At 36.3% G+C, this 23,531-nt stretch overlaps 1 protein-coding gene across 2 annotated transcripts in view; it reads left to right on the forward strand.

Annotated features, from left to right (window-relative positions):
* The window catches only part of prkcab (protein kinase C, alpha, b), a 308,642-nt gene that overhangs the window by 214,615 nt on the left and 70,496 nt on the right, over positions 1-23,531 (forward strand). For both annotated transcript variants that reach the window (XM_056454262.1, XM_056454263.1), the window contains exons 6-8: positions 14,536-14,692; positions 15,196-15,330; positions 22,676-22,769. In XM_056454262.1, the coding sequence (XP_056310237.1) occupies positions 14,536-14,692; positions 15,196-15,330; positions 22,676-22,769 (386 nt within the window). The remainder of the gene's footprint in view (positions 1-14,535; positions 14,693-15,195; positions 15,331-22,675; positions 22,770-23,531) is intronic.

The raw sequence follows: 23,531 nt of genomic DNA on the forward strand, positions 1-23,531 counted from the left end.
CCCAGAGTTTTGAGATCTTAACAAGCAGGTAGCGAGACAGAAGGTTGGTTGGATATATTTTTTTATCATACAGTTATGTGTTATACATATTTAAAAACTGTAAAGTGTTTTTATTACTTGTGCCATTGATCTAGTTTTGAACTGAGAGAGTGTGTCTGAGGCTCGCACATTATCAGGAAGGCTATTCCAGAGTTTAGGAGCCATAAATGATAAGGCTCGACCGCCTTTAGTAGACTTTGCTGTTATGGGTACTTCCAGAAGCCCTGAGTTTTAGGATCTTAAAGAGCAGGTTGGGCTGTAGCAAGACAGAAGGTTGTTTAGGTAGATTTTTTTCATACAGTTAAGTGTTGTACATTAAAAAAACTGTAAAGTGATTTTCTTACTTGTGTCGTTTATCTAGTTTTGAACTGAGAGAGAGTGTCTGAGCCTTGTAAATGATCAGGAAGGCTATTCCAGAGTTTAGGAACCATAAATGAGAAGGATTGACCTCCTTTAGTAGACTTTGCTATTCTGGGTACTCCCAAAAGCCGTGAGTTTTGAGATTTTAAAGAGCAGGTTGGATTGTAGCGAGACAGAAGGTTATTTAGATATATATTTTTATCATACAGTTAAGTGTTATACATATTTAAAAACTGTAAAGTGTTTTTATTACTTGTGCCATTAATCTAGTTTTGAACTGAGAGAGTGTGTCTGAGGCTCGCACATTATCAGGAAGGCTATATCAGATTTTAGGAGCCAAAAATTAGAACGCTCGACCTCCTTTAGTAGACTTTGCTATTTTGGGTACTACCAGAAGCCCTGGGGTTTCAGATCCTAAAGAGGGAGTTGGATTGTAGAGAGATAGAAGGTTGGTTAGATTTTTATCATACAGTTAATGTTGTACATATTTAAAAACTGTAAAGTTTTTTCTTACTTGTGTCTTTAGTTTTGAACTGAGAGAGTGTGTCTGAGCCTCGCACATTATCAGGAAGGCTATTTCAGAGTTTAGGAGCCATAAATGATAAGGCTCGACCACCTTTAGCAGACTTTACTATTTTGGGTACTACCGAAAGCCCTGAGTTTTGATATCTTAAACAGCGGGTTGGATTGTAGCGAGATAGAAGGTTGGTTGTACAGGTGTTGTACAGATTTAAAAACTGTAAATTGTTTTTCTTACTTGTGTCTTTAATACAGTTTTGAACTGAAAGAGTGTGTCTAAGCCTCGCACATTATCAGGAAGGCTATTCCAGATTTTAGGAGCCATAAATTAGAAGGTTCGACCTCCTTTAGTAGACTTTTCTGTTTTAGGTGCTACCAGAAGCCTTGAGTTTTGAGGTCTTAAAAAGCGAGTTGGATTGTAGCGAGACAGTTGGTTGGCTAGAGAGATTTTTATCATGCAGTTGAATGTTGTACATATTTAAACTGTAAACTGTTTTATTACTTGTGTCCACCCATAATAAAAACAAAATGTTGTGTTTTTTGTTAAACAATAAATTCAAAAAGTTTCCCATCACTATTTCTCATTGAAATATGAGTCTGCTAAAAGCTTAGAATGTCTGCTTTTAAATGATGTAACTCAACTGTAACCCAAATATATTCTCTTTATTAAATGTGTAGGAAAGCAAGGAGATGCACGATTTTCCATTTATCCTTTATTACCTTTGAAGCCCTGCTGCTTTCACATTCAAATGAGCACAGTCAATAAAACAAAACAGCATAACATTGTTATGCCAAACAGTATATAGACATAAAGTTTGGCTCATTAAAATACCAGGATAGCTTGAAGAACAGAAATAATCAAGATAATTCCCCATAGAACGTTAATTATCTTCATATTTGATCAATTTATCTGCTTCTATCATCTTTATCTCTCTGTTTCATCCATCTGTTTCTATCATTCGTTTCTATGATCTGATACCCAAATAGCCCAGTTTGGCTGTTCTGAAGAGGTTTGAACACAATTTTATGAACCGATGCTGTTGTTTTGGATGTGAAACTATCTCTATTGATAAAATATTTCCACTTGTGTTTTCAGAAGGGAATCGTTCCTGTTTGCACATTTCATGTTCTGCAGAAACATTTGTATCAAAGGTTGGAGCTCAGTTTGTAACTCAGCTCTCCAGTGGGTTACAAACACAACAAAACAGCATAGCACAAACAAAACCAATATATAGTTGCGGAACAGACTGAGGGATTGCAATACACACAATAAGAGAGACTAATATTTCAATTATTCATTTTCTTTTGGGAATGAATCGCCAAATTTTCCAGCATATGTTTTACACAATGGCTGCCCTTCCAGCTGCAACCCAGTACTGGGAAACACCCAAACACTTTTACATCCACACTCATACACTACGGCCAATTGAGTTTATTCAATTCACCTATATCGCATGTCTTTGGACTGTGAGGGAAACCGGAGCACCCTGTGAAAACCCACGTGAACACGGGTAGAACATGTAAACTCCACACATAAATGCCAACTTACCCAGCTGGGACTCGAACCAGCGACAGTGACCACTGCACCACTGTGCCACACAAATATTTCATTAAAAATAGTATGAGTATGAATAAATATAGAATACTATAGAATAGAATAATAATAGTCTATAGACTATAGAATACACAAGACATGTCACTTGTATAGTTTTGAATGGGGAAAAGTGTAACCGTTAATATGGCGAATCAAACCCTGCCTTCTAGAACAAGAGCCAATCAGCAATCGATATAGACTAGCTCTGGGACCAGATGTGAATTTCTGCAGATTTTGTGTGACTAAAATGTTTAGAAATGAAGCTAAAGCGACAGTTGCTGTTTCCAAATATGAAATGTTTCCCCATTCAAACAGAGTGCTCGAGTATACTACCCGAGAGGCGTTTCTAAGATGGCCGCCAAGTGAAATAATTGGCCTTAAAGGCACTTTGAGCAAAATAAGGCTGAGTAAAGGATGACAGAATTTTCATTTTTGGATAACATTCATTCATTCATTTTGTTTTCGGCTTAGTCCCTTTATTAATCTGGGGTCACCACAGCGGAATGAACCGCCAACTTGTCCAGCACATGTTTTACGCAGCGAATGACCTTCCGACCACAACCCATCTCTGGGAAACATCCATACACACTCATACACTACAGACAATTTAGCCTACCCAATTCACCTGTACAACATGTCTTTGGACTGTGGGGGAAACCGGAGCACCCGGAGGAAACCCATGCGAACACAGGGAGAACATGCAAACTCCACACAGAAACGCCAACTGAACCAGCCGAGGCACGAATCAGCAACCTTCTTGCTGTGAGGCGACAGCACTACCTATTGCGACACTGCGTGGCCATTTTTGGATAACATATCCCTGTAACAATATATGTTATAGACTGATGCAGTTTAAATGCAGAAAATGTGTAATTAATACTTGGTTTTCATTTCAATTATCATTCATTTATCATATCATCTACAGTTGAAGTCAGAATTATTAGCCCCCCTGAATTATTAGCCCCCGTTTTTTTTTTTTCCCCAATTTCCGTTTAACGGAGAGAAGATTTTTTCAACACATTTCTAAACATAATAGTTTTAATAACTCACCTCTAATAACTGATTTATTTGATCTTTGTCATGATGACAGTAAATAATACTTGACTAGACATTTTTCAAGACACTTCTATACAGCTTAAAGTGACATTTAAAGGCTTAACTATGTAGGTTAATAAGACTAACTAGACAGGTTAGGGTCATTAGGGAAGTTATTGTATAACAATGGTTTGTTCTGTAGACTATTAGCTTAGCTTAAAATTAGCTTAGAGGGGCTAATAATTTTGACATTAAAATGGTTTTTAAAAAATTAAAAACTGCTTTTATTCTAGCTGAAATAAAACAAATAAGACTTTCTCCAGAAGAAAAAATATTATCAGACATAATGTGAAATTTTCCTTGCTCTCTTAAACATCATTTGTGAATTATTTAAAAAGAAAAAAAATTTCAAAGGGGGGCCTTTGTATTTTCAGTTTTTTTAAATGCTACAGTACTGCTAAACACACCTACTGTATCTGAAAAACAAACCACTGTTTGTTTTGTTTGTGTATTACACCTATTTTTAATGTGGATATTTGCTCTTTTATTATTAATTTAATTAAAAATATATGTTTTTTTAGGTTTGTCTTTAATCTTTTATTCGATATTTTGTTACCTTGTAAGGCTGTGTTTTAGAAATAAGGAAGTTAGTTTGGCTGTACTGCTCAGATTGCTTTCAGAATATTCATAAAATTGTGAGTTTTCTGAAAAAACAATGCTATAATGCATCCCTACTACACTGGAAAAAATGCTTTTCTTACCTAGAGGTTCTGTCTTGTTTCTAGTCCAAATATCTACAAATTCTTAAATCAAAAAGCATTTTCTAGACAAGTAAAAATATTGACTTGTTTTGAGAAATAATGTAAAAAAAAATCGTATTTTTTCTTAAAACAAGCTAAATAATCTGCCAGTGGAGTAAGCAAAATAATAGTTGGCGTTTCTGTGTGGAGTTTGCATGTTCTCCTTGCAGTTGTGTGGGTTTCCTCCAGGTGTTCCGGTTTTCCCAACAGTCCAATGACATGTGGTCCAGGTGAATGGGTAGGCTAAATTGTCCGTAGTGAATGAGCGTGTATGGATGTTTCCCAGAGAGGGGATGCAGCTGGAAGGGCATCCGCTGTGTAAAACTTGTGCTGGATAAGTTGGCGGTTCATTCCGCTGTGGCGACCCCGCATTAATAAAGGGACTAAGTTGAAAAGAAAATGAATGAACGAATGATTTAAGACTATTTAGATATTCAGATTAGAAACAAGACCAAAAAAAGCATTAAGAAAAGCATTTTTTGCAGTGTAATACATCTCTGGTCGCTTTCAAAGCGATTTTAATTTCATAAATAAACCATCCTTCCTCAGAAACGTCTTTATCATTTATTGATAAACAGGAGCATGACAGCTATGCTCAATCAGCACCATTTGCTTTTCATTTAAAAGTCATAGAGCTTACATGTTCGGTTTGTGTCACTGTTTCATTCGGCTTCTGTTGTGGTGGTGAAAGCGCTCCGTGGGCCTCAACTTCTGGAGTCTGTTTGTCTTTATTGAGGGTTTTTATTATGTAACCTCCGCTGCTGGCTTCAGCTTAGTGTGTTGGTGGTCTTTATCAGCACTTCCCTCATGGAGCTCATTCGTAACGCAGGGCTCATGTGTTGTTGTAAGTCCTACTGCGGGTCTTGCCTGAGGAGCGTCAGTCTCTCTGGATTCTGGAAACTGTAGAAACTGCCCACAAGTCCACACCGAGAATGGAAATGTCTTGGTTATTATTGAAAGCGATGGCTGTGGGTTATACTGTGTATATATATATATATATATATATATATATATATATATATATATATATTATTTTTTTTTTGCTGCCAGTTGGGATTCACTCACTTTAGTGTGGTTTTATGTGCCTCGTTTTGTTCTCGCTGCCAGATATTAGATCAGGCCTTTCCTGTGACGTGCTGCTGGTTCATGGGTCATGATGCCAGACCTGCTGGGCATGTGGGGCATAAATGAGCCATACATACTGTGTGCTGTACCAAATGGAAGGGTGAACTTGTGCATGTACTGCTAAAAAAAGTGCTTTATATTTGATGTCTGTTTACATTCACCAGTTAGACCATACTTGCAAACATTACAGTTTTTCCCGGGAGTCTCCCGTATTTCAGACCCATGTCCAACCACCCTCCCATTTTGGTAATTCTCCCGGAAAACTCCAAATAAATAGTAACTCCCAAAAAATTATTTGAGGGAAAAATTATTGTGTTATTTTCCTACACTGACTGCGATCTCTAAATGTACAGTTTGATTAGCTTTATTACACAAGCTGGATTCACTGGTCAGATGCACTACACTGTAAAAATTACTTTCTTGCTTAGATTTATTTGTCTTGTTTCTAGTCCAAATATCTAAAAAAAAATTAAATCAAGAGGAATTTTCTAGACAAGCAAAACATATTGTCTTGTTTTAAGAAAAAATATGCCAAAATTAAGTGAGTTTTTATTTGAAACAAGCAAAATAATCTGCCAATGGGGTAAGCAAAATAATCTTATGTAAAAAGGAAAAACAAGATTATTTTGCTTAACCCATTGGCAGATTATTTTTCTTGTTTTAAGGAAAAACTCACTTCATTTTGGCATATTATTTCTGAAAACAAGACAATATGTTTTGCTTGCCTAGAAAATGTTTCTTGATTTAAGAATGTTTACATATTTGGGCTATACCAAATGGAAGGGTGAACTTGTGCATGTACTGCAAAAAAAGTGCTTTATATTTGATGTCTGTTAACATTCGACAGTTAGACCATACCTGCCAACACTCCCCTTTTTCCCGGGAGTCTCCCGTATTTCAGACCCATGTCCAACCACCCTCCCATTTTGGTACTTCTCCCGGAAAACTCCCCCAAAAAATTATTTGTGGGAAAAATTATTTGTGTTGTTTTTATTTTACTACACTGACTGCGATCTCTAAATGTACTGTTTGATTAGATTTATTACACAAGCTGGATTCACTGGTCAGATGCGCCACACTGTAAAAAAATATTTTCTTGCTTAGATTTATGTCTTGTTTCTAGTCCACATATCTAAAAAAAATTAAATCAAGAGGAATTTTCTAGACAAGCAAAACATATTGTCTTGTTTTAAGAAAAATATGTCAAAATTAAGTGAGTTTTTATTTAAAACAAGCAAAATAATCTGCCAATGGGGTAAGCAAAATAATCTTATGTCAAAAGGAAAAGCAAGATTATTTTGCTTAACCCATTGGCAGATTATTTTGCTTGTTTTAAGGAAAAACTCACTTCATTTTGGCATATTATTTCTGAAAACAAGACAATGTGTTTTGCTTGCCTAGAAAATGCTTCTTGATTTAAGAATGTTTACATATTTGGATTAGAAACAAGACAAATAATCTAAGTAAGAAAAGCTTTTTTTGCAGTGTAGTAGCATACCGAGGACAACTGCTAGCTACAAGAGGATCTTGTTTTCGCTTTAAAATAAGATTATATTACTTACACCATTGGCCAATTATTTTGCTTATTTTAAGGAAAAACTCACTTAATTTTTGTGAATATGTTTTTAATATAAAAATGCTTCTTGATTTTATAACTTTTAGATATTTGGACTGGAAACAAGACAAAAACTAAGTAAGAAAAGCATTTTTTGCAGTGACACTGACAATCTTTTGTTCCGTGGATAAAAAGCTGAAACAATATTAAACTTTTGCAGATTGACATAAATCCATTGCCATGTAGATGGAGCCTAAAATTGGCAAGAATACTGTAAATCATCAGTGACAGTCACACTGAAATTAGACCGTGTTTGCTTTAATAATACCGTGCACTGATTTCAAACCTGTGTGTATTGATATTATGGAAAATACCCAAGTGTGATTGAAGCTTAAAGACCGATATAACATCAAACATCTGGAATGTTCTTCAATGCGAAGGATCGAATGCATGTAGGCTCAGATAGCTGCGATTGAGTGTTTTGATGGAGATTCATTGCTGTTATTGCATGCGAGTTTGTTTATTCTGGGCAGAAGTCAGACGGAGGGATCTTGGCTGACCCTTGGTGTTTTGTGGATAAACAATGGGAAGAAACAAGCTCATTTGACTGCATTATCAGATTACCCAGCATGCCGTGGACTGGACATTTGGCCGTTATGTAAGAGCGCATCTGAATTTCTCAGGCTATTCGTGCGATTTGAACATCCATGGAAAACCGTTGTGTAAAAATAGCCTTTGAAGATTACATTTCAGGAATGAGTGAGTGAGATCTGCTTTGCTGAAGTGTACTGTATGATGACATAATATGGCCTATGCGATAAAACATTGTGATGTATAATGGACACGGTCATAACATAGCAATGAATTATGATGTATTTTGTAAATCTCTAAAAGTTGTAACAGCTGTAGATTGAAATATATATATATCATCTAAACATTCCTGAGCTGATGCAAAATACCAGCTGTGGCCTTTGGCACAACTGAACAGATTTTAGTAATACTGACTAGATAAATAACAATATTAGGAAAGAAAGATGTAAAACAATTCTCACTCTCTTCATTTTTTTTAGTTGAATCTGGACTCAAGCCAGCAACCTTCTTGCTGTGAGGCGACAGTGCAACACAATCTCACGGCAATTCGTAACTTTTTGATTTAGTGTCTAATTCGTACGAATTCGTACAATCTAATTCGTACAATCTAGTACGATTTGCTCATCCGCCAATGACGGTTGGGTTTAGGGGTGGGGTTAGGTGCCACACCTCCTTTTTAAAATCGTACAATTTCGTACGACTGAACTCGTACGAATTCGTACGAATTAGCCACTAAACTGTCAAAACGTAAAATACTTACGTTTTCTCGTGAGATCAGGCTGGACAGTGCTAACCACTGAGTCCTCATGTCGCCCTAGTCAGGTAATTAAATTCCTTTTCAAGCAAAGTAATTAGAAAAGAAATTAAAATGCAATTTAAATTAGGTTATTAGTAGTCGATTAGATTTTTATGTAATCAGTTCAGCACTGATTAAGATATTGGCTGCTTATTGGTAAAGTTCCTACTCTTAATACTGTAACAAACCGAAAAAGCCAGGAAGCATTTAACAGTTCAACTCGTCTTTTTAATCAACTTTTGCACGTTCAGACATCAATGTCATCAATCAATGTGTTCGCTCGGAAACCCACACAGTCACTCACACAAAATTAGCATACCGGTCTCATCCAATGGGAAAACCCCTCCCTCCCTCTCGAGTGCGCAGACTCGCTTTTTCCCCAAAATCTAATCCCTTACAACCCCGCATTGCAAATACAAATTCACCCCAAAATGAACACAGAACTGTCTTAAACCTTTTGTAACATGCTACAATATATTACTTCCCTAATCCTATCTTTGCTATTATCTATTAATAAGCAGCAAATTAGGAGTTTACTGATGTAAAAATGATAGTTAAATGTTTGTTAATAGTGAAAGTTAAACTTAAGGTCATGTTCTGAGAACTTCATCCCAAAATTAAAGCAATAAATGTCACGTGACAGATCAGGATTTTCCCCTCAGATTAAATAACAACTGAACCATCAACTCTTCCTCTTTACTACTAACTGAACACTTCTAGTGCTGAACTTGAATGAACCTAATGTATGAGGAAAGAATCAATACAACTTAATATTCTGTTCATTTCTTTCATTTTCTTTTCGGGTTAGTCCCTTTATTAATCCGGGGTCGCCACAGTGGAATGAACCAACAACTTACCCAGCTCGTTTTGCGCAATGGATGTCCTTCCAGCCGCAACCCATCCTTGGGACACATCCACACACATACACTACCGGCAATTTAGCCTACCCAATTCACCTGTACCGCATGTACAGGAGAAAATGCAAACTCCACACAGAAACGCCAACTGACCCAGCCGAGGCTCGAACTAGCGACCTTCTTGCTGTGAGGCGACAGCACTACCTACTGCGCCACTGCGTCGCCCATATTCTGTTCAATTTCTACATTAACTAATGTTAAGGATTGGAATCTAGTCACGAAATCTTACTGATAATTCAATATATGACATATTCATAGACGTATGAATCCTTTTATCTATGTCTTAATTGCAGTTTAAATGTTGGTATGTAACTGTAAAACTGTAAAATTAGATTTCATTTAAAAATAGGGATTTCAGTTGATTTCAGCATATATAGTTAGGTCTATAAATATTTGGACATCGACAGAATTCAAAAATTTTGGGCTCTTTACACCAACACAATCGATTGAAAACGATCAAGATGCACTTTAACTGCAGACTGTCAGCTTTAATTTAAGGGGATTTACAGCCTGATCTCACGAGAAAACGTAAGTATTTTACGTTATGTCAGTTTAGTGGCTAATTCGTACGAATTTATACGAGTTCAGTCGTACAAAATTGTACGATTTAAAAAAAGAGGTGTGGCACCTAACCCCACCCCTAAACCCAACCGTCATTGGCGGATGAGCAAATCGTACTAAATTGTACGAATTAGATCGTATGAATTCATACGAATTAGCCACTAAATCAAAAAGTTACGAATTGCTGTGAGATTGTGTTGGTATTTACATCCAAATCAGTTGGACGATGAAGGAACAGTTTGCATATGTATATTTATATTTATGCTTTTTTGCCTGTTGCTACAGTATGGGGGTGATTTTACACTGTAAAAAATTGCTAACATTTGTAACATTTTGGTTGCCAGTATGTCTGTAAATTTACTAGCGCACTGTAAATTAATAATTACAATTGTATTGTAACAATACAGCATGATTGTAGTTATTCATTTTCTCTAAGTTACTGTAAATTTTCCAGTACTTTTTACAGTCTAGTATTGCTTCAAGATAAACCATCTATTATTTTTTTCAAAAATTTAGTCAAACTTTTTTGATCACTAACACAAATTACAAGTTATCTCTAAAAATACAGGTTGTGTGTGTGTATTAAGAGACATTTTGTCTTGAAAATATGAACTTAATAAATATGAAATGCAATGAAAAATGAAAATATTAAATATTAAGTTTCCAATTATATGTATTTTTGACTGTCTCCACTTTCTGAATCATGCATGCATGTTCAAATATTTAATTATTAAGTAATTAAGTGTAATTTTCATCTTTTTTGCTTGCCGAGTTAAATAGGCGGTTCATTCTGCTGTGGTGACCCCTGATGAATAAATGGACTAAGCCGAAGGAAAATGAATGAATGAATAAACGATTGAAGGAATGGACGAAAGAATGAATGAACGAACAAATGAACGAGCGAACGAACGAATGAACCAATGACTGAATGAGTTAACTAAGCATTTACACAGAACATCTATTTTCTGTATTATTTGTAATTTTAGTATTAAAAAAATACTTTTTGTGTCTGTCCCTACATTTTGGTCAACTTTTTCATTGATTATAAAAATGAAATAAAAACACTCATAGAAAAAGCATGTGACTTGCTCCAAGTGATGTCACGTCCTCTGGCGGGAAACTCTTGCATTGAGCCATGCCATTAATCTTCTCGCATTAATATGTGCAACATGTATAGGTAGTAGTAAAGTATTTGTTAACTCTGTTATTGTGATATTTCAGTGAATTTCTCATATGTTTTTAAGAGCAATAATATGATTAAAATGCCTACAATTGTGTTTTAGACATGCCATGTTGTATTTGGTTTGAGTTTAGCATCATCTTGAGCTAAAGCACAAAATGATGGAGGCTTAAATGATGTTGGTGGCTTAAAAAGTTTAGCAAACATCAATTAGTAACACAATCAAATGTCGCTTATCACATTTAAGCAGTTTGCATCCTTTTACTTTAATATTGCTTTCTGTTTACATTTAGGCTATAGTTTAAGGAAAATTAATAAAAACTGCATATAGAATAAGTCACTTACCTTTTTGGTGGTTGCTATGAATTTGTCAGATGGGTGCTGGATTCCACACAATCAATTTGTGTTGGACAACATGAGGGACTTAAGTTACCTATTCAGTTTTTACAAATTTAAGTGGATTGAACATAAAACAATTAAGTTGTCCCCCCCAAAAAAAATCACAAGAATTGTGTTGTTTCAGCTCATTTAAATAAGTAGTTTGAACAAACAGCAAGCATCATTTTTTGAGTCTAGACCCTTTTTAATTGTTGTTTTTTGTCTATCAGATGAGAACTGAAGAGTGTTTGTTTAGTAAACTAAACCTGTCTCAACATGCCACATGATTTGAAGAATCACATCAAAGATTGACAGTATTGGGGAGTAACTAGTTACATGTAACGGCGTTACATAATTTAATTACAAAACAAATGTAACTGTAATTCGTTACAGTTGCTGAGAAAAAAAAGTGTAAATATATTACAGTTACTAATGAAAATGTTAAAGATTACAAATGGAGTTACATCTAAAAAAATTTACTTAAAGATCTGGGATTTGTCTGTTTTTGATATGAATGATGCCTTCTGCTAAGGCCATTTATTAAAGCGGTGCTATTCTGATGCTTTTAATTGGCTTTCCAGTTTGAATTTGCCGCACACTTGACGCTGAAAGCATCAGGCTACTACAACCAATCTGAGAGCTACCACCATGGCGAGTGTTAAAAATGCATTTCATTGCTGGAAATTTTCAAATAATTTCACCCTGAAATCTGAGAAGGGCACACATATAACAGTTCAGTGCAAAATTTGTTTGCCAGCTGTTACAATACTTTCGACACCAAAGACTTCAATGTCGAACCTGAGAAAGCATCTGCAGGTATGTAACCTAGAGTGTACAGAAATAAAAACAGACCCTTTCATTACGAACGATATATTATGACTCACAAAGTTATCGATTTGTGAAATTTAGGGCAACAGACTCCTTATGCACATTAACAGTGTTGGGAAGTAGCGTCGCTACAAGTAGTGACGCTACTAGCTTAACTACATTTCTCATTAGCATGGCGGCAGAGTCGCTACTTTATAAATCTAATAGCTTTTCAGTAGCAAAGCTATTTTATTAGTCATTAGTAGTTGACGACAAACTTTTTGGCGCGTTACTGTCACCTTTCGCTCTGGTCGGTGACGTCGCCAACAAATTAGGCTAACATGAGAAATTTGCATGATGGAAAGATGACTGTGGGAGAGGAGGTCTATAGTTTACTGTAGTAAAGGCTAAAGTATACTATGGTAATTACTATTAGTTCATGATAGTTACTAATGATACTTCATTTAGTGTACTTTATTAATAAAGAGTTGTAAATATACAATATTTAAAATTTAATTTTGTAACAACAGTAAACAATTTTTTGGGTCTGGTTTTGTGGTGGCTGTACTTTAAAATTAAATTAATTTCAAGAGTTCACACTTAGATATTGTTTGACAACTGTTTGCAGGTTTGGCATGCTATCCCGGGAGAGAACCCTGAGCTCGGAGAAAGCCCAGGGCTCCCGCGTGGTCCATAGAGCATGTGAGGGGAGTACGAGATCAGGTGGTTCTAGAGAGCTCACCCGTGGTAAAGGAGGAAAGGAGGAGAAGGGGTGGATGGGGGGTTTCTTCTGAAGAACGAAGATAAGGAAGTAGTTCTAGCAAGGCTACTTATAGTGAGTTGGATCAATCTGATTGGCTAACTAATGCCTGTAGATGATTGGCCAGATGCAGTCAATCATATCACGTGCTCCTCTCGAAATTAGTTTGTAAAACTTCACATAATCTTAATCCAAGTGATGAACTATTTCCAACAGTAAACAGAGCTACTGTAAGGTCACATCTGCGTAGTATAAATGCTCAAATTATTTAATTGAAAATATCCATTAGAAACTTAAAAGTAATCAGTTACTTTACTTTTGTAAAGTATTTGAAAAGGTACACAACATTACATTTTAAATAGGGTAATTTGTAATCTGTAATATATTACATTTCCAAAGAAACGTCCCCAACACTGAAGATTACACACTTGGTATTTATGTTAAATCTTTACCCTGACTGTGCTATATATTGACAAAAACGGTTAAATTAATTTTAATAGTTAATCTATCATAATAAGACTGTGTCAATACTACAGTTTTTCCTCTTTATAACTTTTTGGTATAAATGTAATTTCCAAAAGACTGTTATAATTGCTGTGTTTAGAGAAGGGAAATTGATGTGGAATGATCTGAATTCTCCCGAAGAGCGGGAAAAAAACACGCGGATAGATGTCGTATCTAAGCAACAGCCACAGAAGAAGCCTTGATTCTTGTTGACGTCTCTTTGTCAGTGACCGAGTGTAGGCGATGCGGAGAGTCAAGTTAATGGCACTATTACTATCACTGCCAGACTTCTGCGACGAGTTTGCTGTCCGTTATAGCTTCTGAAGAGATTCTAGCAATGTTTTCCCCACATTCAGAAGTAAAGAAAGTCAGTTCTGCTTCCTGACGTTCCTTTGATAGAGACACGTCTCCCTCTTGTGGTCATTAATGTCAGTTCATGTCGTTCGGTTTTTGGCAAATGAAGGTCAGGTATTATATACACAAAGAAATTTTATAAACAAAGATATTGGTAAAGAACTTAACAAACGATTACTTGAAATATGAACTATATAGAGGAGTGTTTACAGTTTGGTGGCTTATGACATGGGTATTAGGACAGCAAAAGGCCACATGGTTATAACGTCTTACTAAACAATGCTTTTGGAAATGCATTTGCCTGTAGTTCTCCATGAGGGTTATGCGTACACAGTCTAAGGTTATGAATGAGCTTCATTTGTCAGATTTCCTTCACTATTTTTATTGTATTTTCCAAAGTTAGCACTGAAATTTGTTCGTTCGTTTGATTATTTTACTGCAGCAAAATTTTGATAAATTAACATGGGAATTCGTGTTTACACATTTGAAGAATTTTTATTTGATTTAATAAATTGTCCGGTGCATATTTTCAGTGATTTTTGCATAATACGCGTTGACGATTCTTTGGATCCTTGAATTGAAACTAGTTGTTTTCTCTCGCTTACTTTACAGATGGCTTTAGTTTATGTTTTGATTTGTTTTCTTTTTCTCATTCATCAGTGGGTGAGGCCAGAAATCTGATTCCCATGGACCCCAATGGCCTTTCAGACCCGTATGTGAAGCTCAAACTCATCCCAGACCCCAAGAATGAGACCAAACAGAAGACCCGCACCATCCGCTCCTCACTCAACCCCACCTGGAACGAGTCCTTCATCTTGTGAGTCTCTCAGAGCTAAACATATACTTGTATATGGTTTATGAGGACTCTCCATAAGCATAATGTATTTTATACTGTAAAAACTGCTTATTATATGCTGATAAAGGTGTGTTTTGATGCTGGTATGATGGTTTATTGGTCTCTTGAGCATTGTTACCAGCAAGATCAGCTATGAAACCAACAAGACCGACATTGAGACTATCAGAGAAACCAGCAACACCAGCATTGAAACCAGCAATACCAGCATTGAGATCAGCATACCAGCATCAAAACATACCTTAACCCCTAATCCCGACCAAAACATCCCAGTTAGTATGATTTTTAAGCATTGTGACTAACAAGAACTTACATGTCCTCATAAACCACCTGAATACAGTACTACTAGGTCATACCCATATCATTTTACACTTATGTGTCCTCATAAATCAGATAAACAAGTACACACACACAAAAACACACTGGAGGCTTCATTGATTGGTTTTGTCATGTGAATTTGTGTGCAGTAAGTTAAAGGCATCTGATAAGGAGCGACGTCTGTCAGTGGAGGTGTGGGATTGGGACAGAACCACCCGAAATGACTTCATGGGCTCCATGTCCTTCGGTGTGTCTGAGCTGATTAAAGCTCCTGTGTCCGGCTGGTGAGTCAAACACACACACACACAGACATCGCAAACACATGACTGCTCTTTCCACATTCCTTTCACTATAAAAAATATAACTATATGTTAAAAAACTATATATTTTTTATTTTGTCAAATCAATTATCATTATAATTCATTATAATTCATTCATTATTCATTATGTAATTATAAAATATTATAATATAATATATAATATATTGTATTGTAAACTTCCACTTTATTAAACATGTACACATAGACATCACCTATATACTATATAACTGAGGTTAACTATGTTTATATATGATAACGTTAACTGTTAAAAGCTATTAGTAATTAGTACTAGTTATTAGTAAATAATAAAGTTATGATAACTAATAACCTTAACTTTTCTGATTGTGATTGTAATGCAATAATGTGCACCTTTTGTAAAGCTGCTTTGATACAATAATTATTGTGAATAATAAGTTTATTATACAGATAAACTTATTTGTCACAGAAAATGAGACAAAAGTTAGTTAATCAATGACTGTTTGAGAGGTAGACAGAGGATATATATACAATGGGGTAAATAAGTATTGAACACGTCACCATTTTTCTCAGAAGACATATTTCTAAAGGTGCCGTTGCCTTAAAATTTTCACAGGATGAAAGATTTTCACCCTTCGTCAGTGTAAATTAAATTTGAGTCAGGTGATTCTACAGCTTGATTTTCTTTCTCTGAAACCATTGGATAGTTTCCTTGGCTGTGTTTTGGATTTGTCTTGCTGAAATGTCCACCATGGTTTCATCTTCATCATCCTCATAATACAAATGTTGGACTGAAGCAGCTAATATTAATTTACACTGACAAAGGGCAGAGGATTGCTGAAGAACTACTGAGAGATTTCAGCTGCTGTCTGGACTTTCACTGCTTTTCTACACCTCCCTTTCTTCATGTGTTTAATACTTTTTCCCTGCCTCATTTTATTTTATTACACATAACTTAATTTGTAAACTAATTAGATTTGTTTTCTTTGCATATATGGATATTTATGGTTGTTATCAACATCTGGTGAAAATTTCAAGTCAACAGCACCTTTAGAAATATGTTTTCTTACAAAAATGGTGATGTGTTCAATACGTATTTCCCCCATCGCATATATATATATATATAAACAAATCCAATCAGTTTGTAAACCTTAGACTACACAGTGTATAAAAGGATAAGTCCCCTTCCATCACAACATAAATTATTATAAATCTAACAAAACAAATCATTCATCAACTGATATACTATATAGTATTATTATATATTATATATCAACTTATATATCAATGTCCTGCTTAAAATCAATATCAATTGTAGACATCACATAAGCTTTAAACAAACACACATGTAACTTCCTGACCAGATCTGTTCTCCATTTATTCTTCCTGCTCAAATAAGTAGCACTGTTTTGCTTAACCACTCCAGAAGTGAATAAATTGCCGTTTTACCTTTTACTTTGGACTCTATCCTGCTCCGAAAGTAAATACATCATGCGTAAACTTTTCACCAAACTAGAAAAACAATTGACTCAAGATAAAACTTAGTTTAAGTGTTACAGAGTGAAGCAGTTTTTCTAAGGCCACAAAACACACAGTTATTATTGATACCTGATAGGGCTGCATGATATTGGAAAAATCTAACATAGTGTTTTTTTTTATTGTGTGGTATATATTGTGATATGAATTTCATTAGATGTATTATATAACAATTTAAAAAAATTGATCATTGTTAGATTGATTGGGAAGATTCAGACTGAGTCTATAAGCATAAAATATAAGAAACAATCTACAAGCACAGATGAATTCATAAAGAAAAACATACTAATTAAACAAACAGAGTTTTTTGTTTTTCAAAGAATCAAACTGTATTCAAGGATGCAGTAATTGAATTAGCGAATATAAAATAATACTGCATAGTCTTCGTTTTATAAACAGTTAAATAAATATGTTACAAATGTACAAATTTATAATGTACAAAGTCACAAGTGGTACAATTTCTTCTGCCTGAATGCTTTTAAAACCCTCACACAGTCACAGGCCTCAAAAACACTTGCTAAATGACATATTATATTTCAGAAATTATATATTGCAATTATAATCCAGAGTCAACATTGTGGATAGTCCCGATGTGACTATTGCGAATGATCACATTGTGATAAGGATGCTGAAATTATATATTGTGCAGCCCTGATACTTGAATTAATCACAGAAATAAAAGCATTAATCGCCACAGCTCCATATAAAATTCTTCACTGCAAGTCTCCAGAGAGAAAGAGAGAGAAACATGCACACATAGACAAACACACACACACAAACACACACATATATATACAGACGTAATGATGTTTATACTGTACAGACTATATATTCTGTCTAAACTCAACCCTCACAGGAAATAATCAGCATTTTACAGTTTAAAATACTTAATTCTTAGTGATTTATAAACCATTGTCCTGATGGGGACTAAAAAATACCCTTACTAGGTCCAAATTTACTGGTATTGCTATACTTGTTGTTTGGTTCCCACAACAACAGGAAAACGTACACACACAAACTCACAAAGACCAGATCCATTACCTCAGCTTTATGATGTCATGTTTATGACAACAGGAAGTTCAGTGTCTGTTACTAAAGCCATAAAAACAACAGATGACAGCGTGTGCTGGCAGTCCTCCATTCAGAGTCTACAGTCAAGCATTTTAATGGATATTGCTTTGGCTTATGTTGTCCAGGGGTATTTATGGTGCCAAATACCAATAAAAACCTTAGTAAATTGCATTGCATGATTTAGTTTTGAATACTTTTCTTCAATACATTTTTGTGTCAACAAAGTAATGCACAAGTACTAAGGTAAAAAAAACAGTGTCCACGTCTTTTCAGCACCATATATTTCAAAAGAAATGATTAGAAATGTTTCCATCCATAGTTGCAATTTCAACAGTCATCCAGTCATTCATTTTCTTTTCGGCTTAGTGCCTTTATTAATCTGGGGTCGCCACAGCGGATTGAACCGCCAACTTTTCCAGCACGTTTTTATGCAGCGGATGCCCCTCCAGCCGCAACCCATCTCTGGGAAACATCCACACACGCTCAATCACACTCATACACTATGGACAATTTAGCCTACCCAATTCACCTGTACCACATGTCTTTGGAATGTGGGGGAAACCGGAGCACACAGAAACGCCAACTGACCCAGCCGAGGCTCGATCCAGCGACCTTCTTGTTGTGAGGCGACAGCACTTCCTACTGCGCCACTGCGTCGCCCCAATTTCAACATATGTGCCTAATTAGAATATCAAATAAAACATCTATTCATTGATTTTCCTTTGGCTTAGTCTCTATTTCAGAGGTCGCCACAGCAGAATGAACTGCCAACTATCTGGCATATGTTTTACGAAGCAGATGCCCTTCCAGCTGCAACCCAGTACACAGACACATGCTCATCCACACAGATACACTACGGCCCATTTCATATATTCAATTCACTTATACCGCATGTCTTTGGACTGTGGGGGACCAATGGAACACGAAAACGGGTAGAACATGCTAACTCCACACAGAAATGCCAACTCTCCCAGCCGGGATTCAAACCAGCAACCTTCTTGCTGTGAGGTGACAGTGTTAACCACTGAGCCATCGTGCAACCTCAAATAAATCATAATCATGAATAAAAATATTAAATAAATCTTTGTTTGTTTTTAAAGCATAACTTTGCTAGAAAGTTGCTTTGGAAGCTGTTGCCTTAAAACACTTACGTTTTTACACAAGATGGAACTAAACAGCCCTTGAATTACAGCTTTTTCCAACTGCTTACACACGATTTCTGAAACATTGCATAAAATACTTTTTTTTTTTAAACACTGCACACAATTCTCTACCTAAAACAAACAAAAAATCTAACAGGAAGTGACTTGCTTTCCTTGTCCAAACACAACCAAAATCAAAATGCTACATTTATTTACCAGGTCACATACACACACACACTGCTCAAAGTTTTGACGATTTTCTCCTTAATTTGACAGGCCAGTCCACTTAGAATATACAACCATATTATACATCAAAATAAAGAACCAAGCCTCTGCTTTTAAACAAAAAAAGCATGTTTATACACTCACTGGCCACTTTGTTAGGTACAATATAGTGTTGGGCTCTCTTTTGCCGTCAGACAATGCTTTAATTCTTCGTGGCATAGATTCAGCAAGGTTCTGGAAATATTCCTCAGAGATTTTGGTCCATATTGACATGATAGCATCACGCAGTTGCTGTAGATTTGCCGGCTGCACATCCATGATGTGAATCTCCTGTTCCACCACATCCCAAACGTGCTCTATTGGATTGAGTTCGGCTAACTGTGGAGGCCATTTGAGTACAGTGAACTCATTGTCATGTTCAAGAAACCAGTCTGAGATGATTTAAGCTTTATGACATGGTGCGTTATCCTGCTGAAAGTAGCCATCAGAAGATGGGTACAATGTGGTCATAAAGGGATGTGCATGGTCAGCAACAATACTCAGGTAGGCTGTGGCGTTGACATGATGCTCAACTAGTACTAATGGGCCCAAAGTGTGCCAAGAAAATATCCCCCACACTATACCACCACCACCAGCCTGAACCGTTGATACAAGGCAGGATGAATTCATGCTTTCCTGTTCTTGATGCTAAATTCTGACCCTGCCAGTTGAATGTCGCAGCAGAAATCGAGACTCATCAGACCAGGCAACGTTTCTCCAATCTTCTATTGTCCAATTTTGGTGAGCCTGTGTAAATTGTAGCCTCAGTTTCCTGTTCTTAGCTGACAGGAGTGGTTCAAAAGTGTTGTTCGTTCAGAGAAGCTCTTCTGTATACTTCTGCCATTCTCCTCTGACCTCTGGCATCAACAAGGCATTTGCGCCCACAGAACTGCCGCTCACTGTATATTTTCTCTTTTTCGGACCATTCTTTGTAAACCCTTGAGATGTTTGTGTGTGAAAATCCCAGTAGATCAGCAGTTTCTAAAGTACTAAAACCAGCCCGTCTGGCACCAACAACCACGTTAAATCACTTAAATCACCTTTCTTCCTCATTCTGATGCTCGGTTTAAACTGCAGTAGGTTGTCTTGACCATGTCTACATGCCTAAATGCATTGAGTTGCTGCCATGTGATTGGCTGATTAGAAACTTGCAATAGTGAGCAGTTGGACAGGTGTACCTAATAAAGTGGCTGATAGGTGTATGTTCATATGTTAAAGTTTTATCACTTTTTAAATGCAGGTAGATTTCACAAAAAAGCAAAAAAATGTTTCAAAGTAGTGCATTTTCAAGATATACAGATGTCACTACTTCAAAACCTTTCTTGACGCCGCTGCGGAGGTACCTACGTGCGCCAGCAACTTTTGGTCGCTGCGTGGCACTTTAACCATAGATTTTCGGCTTTGCCATTTCACATTCTTACAGTACTGTGTTTATTATGGCTTCAGCTCCAAACAAGTGCTTTAAATCATATTTTATTCTCCTTATTTCTTTCCGTTTTATTTAAAGTAATATAAATGTTTAAAGATTAAGGTAAAGACGTCAAACTATGCCCACACGTGCAAGCTAACCCACGGTTAGACTATTCTATAATAAATATAGTGAAATCAGCTTAACTGAGTAATCACGCTTTATGTAGCCTTACCCAACTAATATTAGTGTTAGGAAAAAGTTAAATGCAATCTAATGTCATTTTTTTTAAATAGTAGCTAAATGTGTTACTTAGTTACATTTTAAGGCATTAGTAGTTAAAAAAATACTTTAAAAAGAGACCGAAATTCACAGTTTTTTATGTGGTTTCTGGCTTTTCGCTTAATGAATCAAACTCAGACTGGGGTTATGAATATCAGAAGAATATACTTTATTGGAATATTTCCCAAAAAATCAGAGACGTCCATAAGCAGACCCATCTCTAGTCTCACTCCAGGACAATCCAATGTCCCTCAAATTTGCTATCCCCTTTATCATTGCTTCCTCCCACCTTTGTGTTTTCACAGCTGTTTACTGGTTCAACAGGCCTCTCCCAGGTCCTACACCTTTACTACCTCTATTTTAAGACCCCACTTCTTGTTGGCCCTTATAATGTACAGCTCTAATATAATCATCACTGTTTTTCCACATACAGTTCACATTTGGTAATCATGACAAGTATCTATGTTTCAAACATCTAAACTGGACTCTTCTCTCCCATACAGTATGTGTCTTCAAATATACATAACCGCTTCAACATATGTTTTATACATTTCATGCCTTTCTGACACAGATGGTTGTCAATGCATCCCCAAGTCCTCTCTCATGCTCTTTTATGACCCCTTTGCCTTAACCTATCACCTGTTTTCAAATATATATGATGGCAGATTCGTAGGGCCCTCCACTCACCCAATTAAATGTCTTCATATAGGTTTAGTAAATGGCAGATTCTTAGGGCCCTCCACTCACCCAATTAAATGTCTTTATATAGGTTTAGTATATAATAATCTTCATTATTACCGTGAAAATTGCATAAGTTTTGGCATAGATAGTATACAGAAACACACATATAGAATACCCAGACACACACGGATCAATAGGGGCTGTTCATTTCATTGTGGCAAGCCACAACACTTTTTAGGTGTACATGTTTTCTTATCATCTTATATTTCAATCAACGAAACCCAGAAGTCCTGTAACTCATTCAGGACATGCGCTAGGGCTTCCCTTACCGTAATATACCTAAAACAAGGATTGCCATCAAAATTTGTCAATGGCAAGGAAGCGTTATTTTGCTGATGGCAGGGAAAGAGGTAATAAAAAGTATGTTGTATAAACACATTGTATACATACTGTTGCAACAGTAACACAATGGTAAATTGTACCATATATACAGTTGAAGTCAGAATTATTAGCCCCCCTTTGACTTTTGTTTTCTTTTTTAAATATTTCCCAAATTATATTAAACAGAGCAGGGAAATTTTCACAGTATGTCTGATAATATTTTTTCTTCTGGAGAAAGTCTTATTTGTTTTATTTTGGGTAGAATAAAAGCAGTTTTTAATTTTTTTAAAACCATTTTAAGGTCAAAATTATTAGCCCCTTTAAGCTATATATTTTTTCGATAGTCTACAGAACAAACCATCATTATACAATAACTTGCCTAATTACCCTAATCTGCCTAGTTAACCTAATTAACCTAATTAAGCCTTTAAATGTCACTTTAAGCTGTATAGAAGTGTCTTGAAAACTATCTAGTATGTATGTTTTTGGAACTGCAATATGATAATGGACTACACTTGGTGTTTAGTGATGTCAGGTGTATCTGTTATCCTCTGATATTGCCTGGCAGGTATAAGATGCTGAACCAGGAGGAGGGTGAGTACTACAACGTACCCATCCCCGAGGAGAATGACATAAACCTGGAGCTGCGGCAGAAGTTTGAGGTGAGTGTCTGTGCCTCTGCTTCAAACACACACTCACTGTCACGTCAGAGGAGTGCTTAGTAGTCCTGAATCACACAATCAGCCTGTGGATGCTGAATGTGCTTCAGATCGTGACTCTCCGAAGCCCAATGCTGGTGTCAGGTCACCATAGCAACCGTTTCCATGGTAAAATCCCAGGGCTGGTGTGTTGGTGGGATGCTAAGGGATGCCAGGGACACAACGGCTGCTCCCTTTGTCAAGCATTTACTGATAATTCAACCTGAGTTTGGCTTTATCAGAATGAAGCTGTTAGCTTGTGTGTGTCTGTGGAAACTTTTGTTTTGTTTTTTGGTGTTTTTGGTCTTCATCTGGGGTGTCAGGGGCGTCGCTAGACCCCATTTACTATTTATACTGGGGCACGTGCCCCAGTATAAATCGCCAGTGCCCCAGTAAATGCTTTGAGATACGATTTACTTCATATTCAAAGTTTATTTATTAAGAGTCGTAATTCCGAAATAAAGACGTTATTCGATATTTGCAACCTAACCAACGCTGGTGAAAGCAATGTAGTTTAATCGAAAAGCAAACTGAGCACGTGCGCAGAAAAAAACACACCCATGTGCCTCACGCACCGCTCCTGCTTGACTCTGGCGTGCTGCTCTGCTCCCGGTGTAAGTACCGGTTGCGAACATGCACGCCGGAAAATTTGCCATGCTGCTCACACGCCGCTCATGCGTTGTGAAACCGGCGTAACCGTCTCCTACATGTATATGGAGGTGTTGG

The sequence above is a fragment of the Danio aesculapii genome, chromosome 3 (assembly GCF_903798145.1).
Source record: "Danio aesculapii chromosome 3, fDanAes4.1, whole genome shotgun sequence".
NCBI classification, from domain to species: Eukaryota; Metazoa; Chordata; class Actinopteri; order Cypriniformes; family Danionidae; genus Danio; species Danio aesculapii.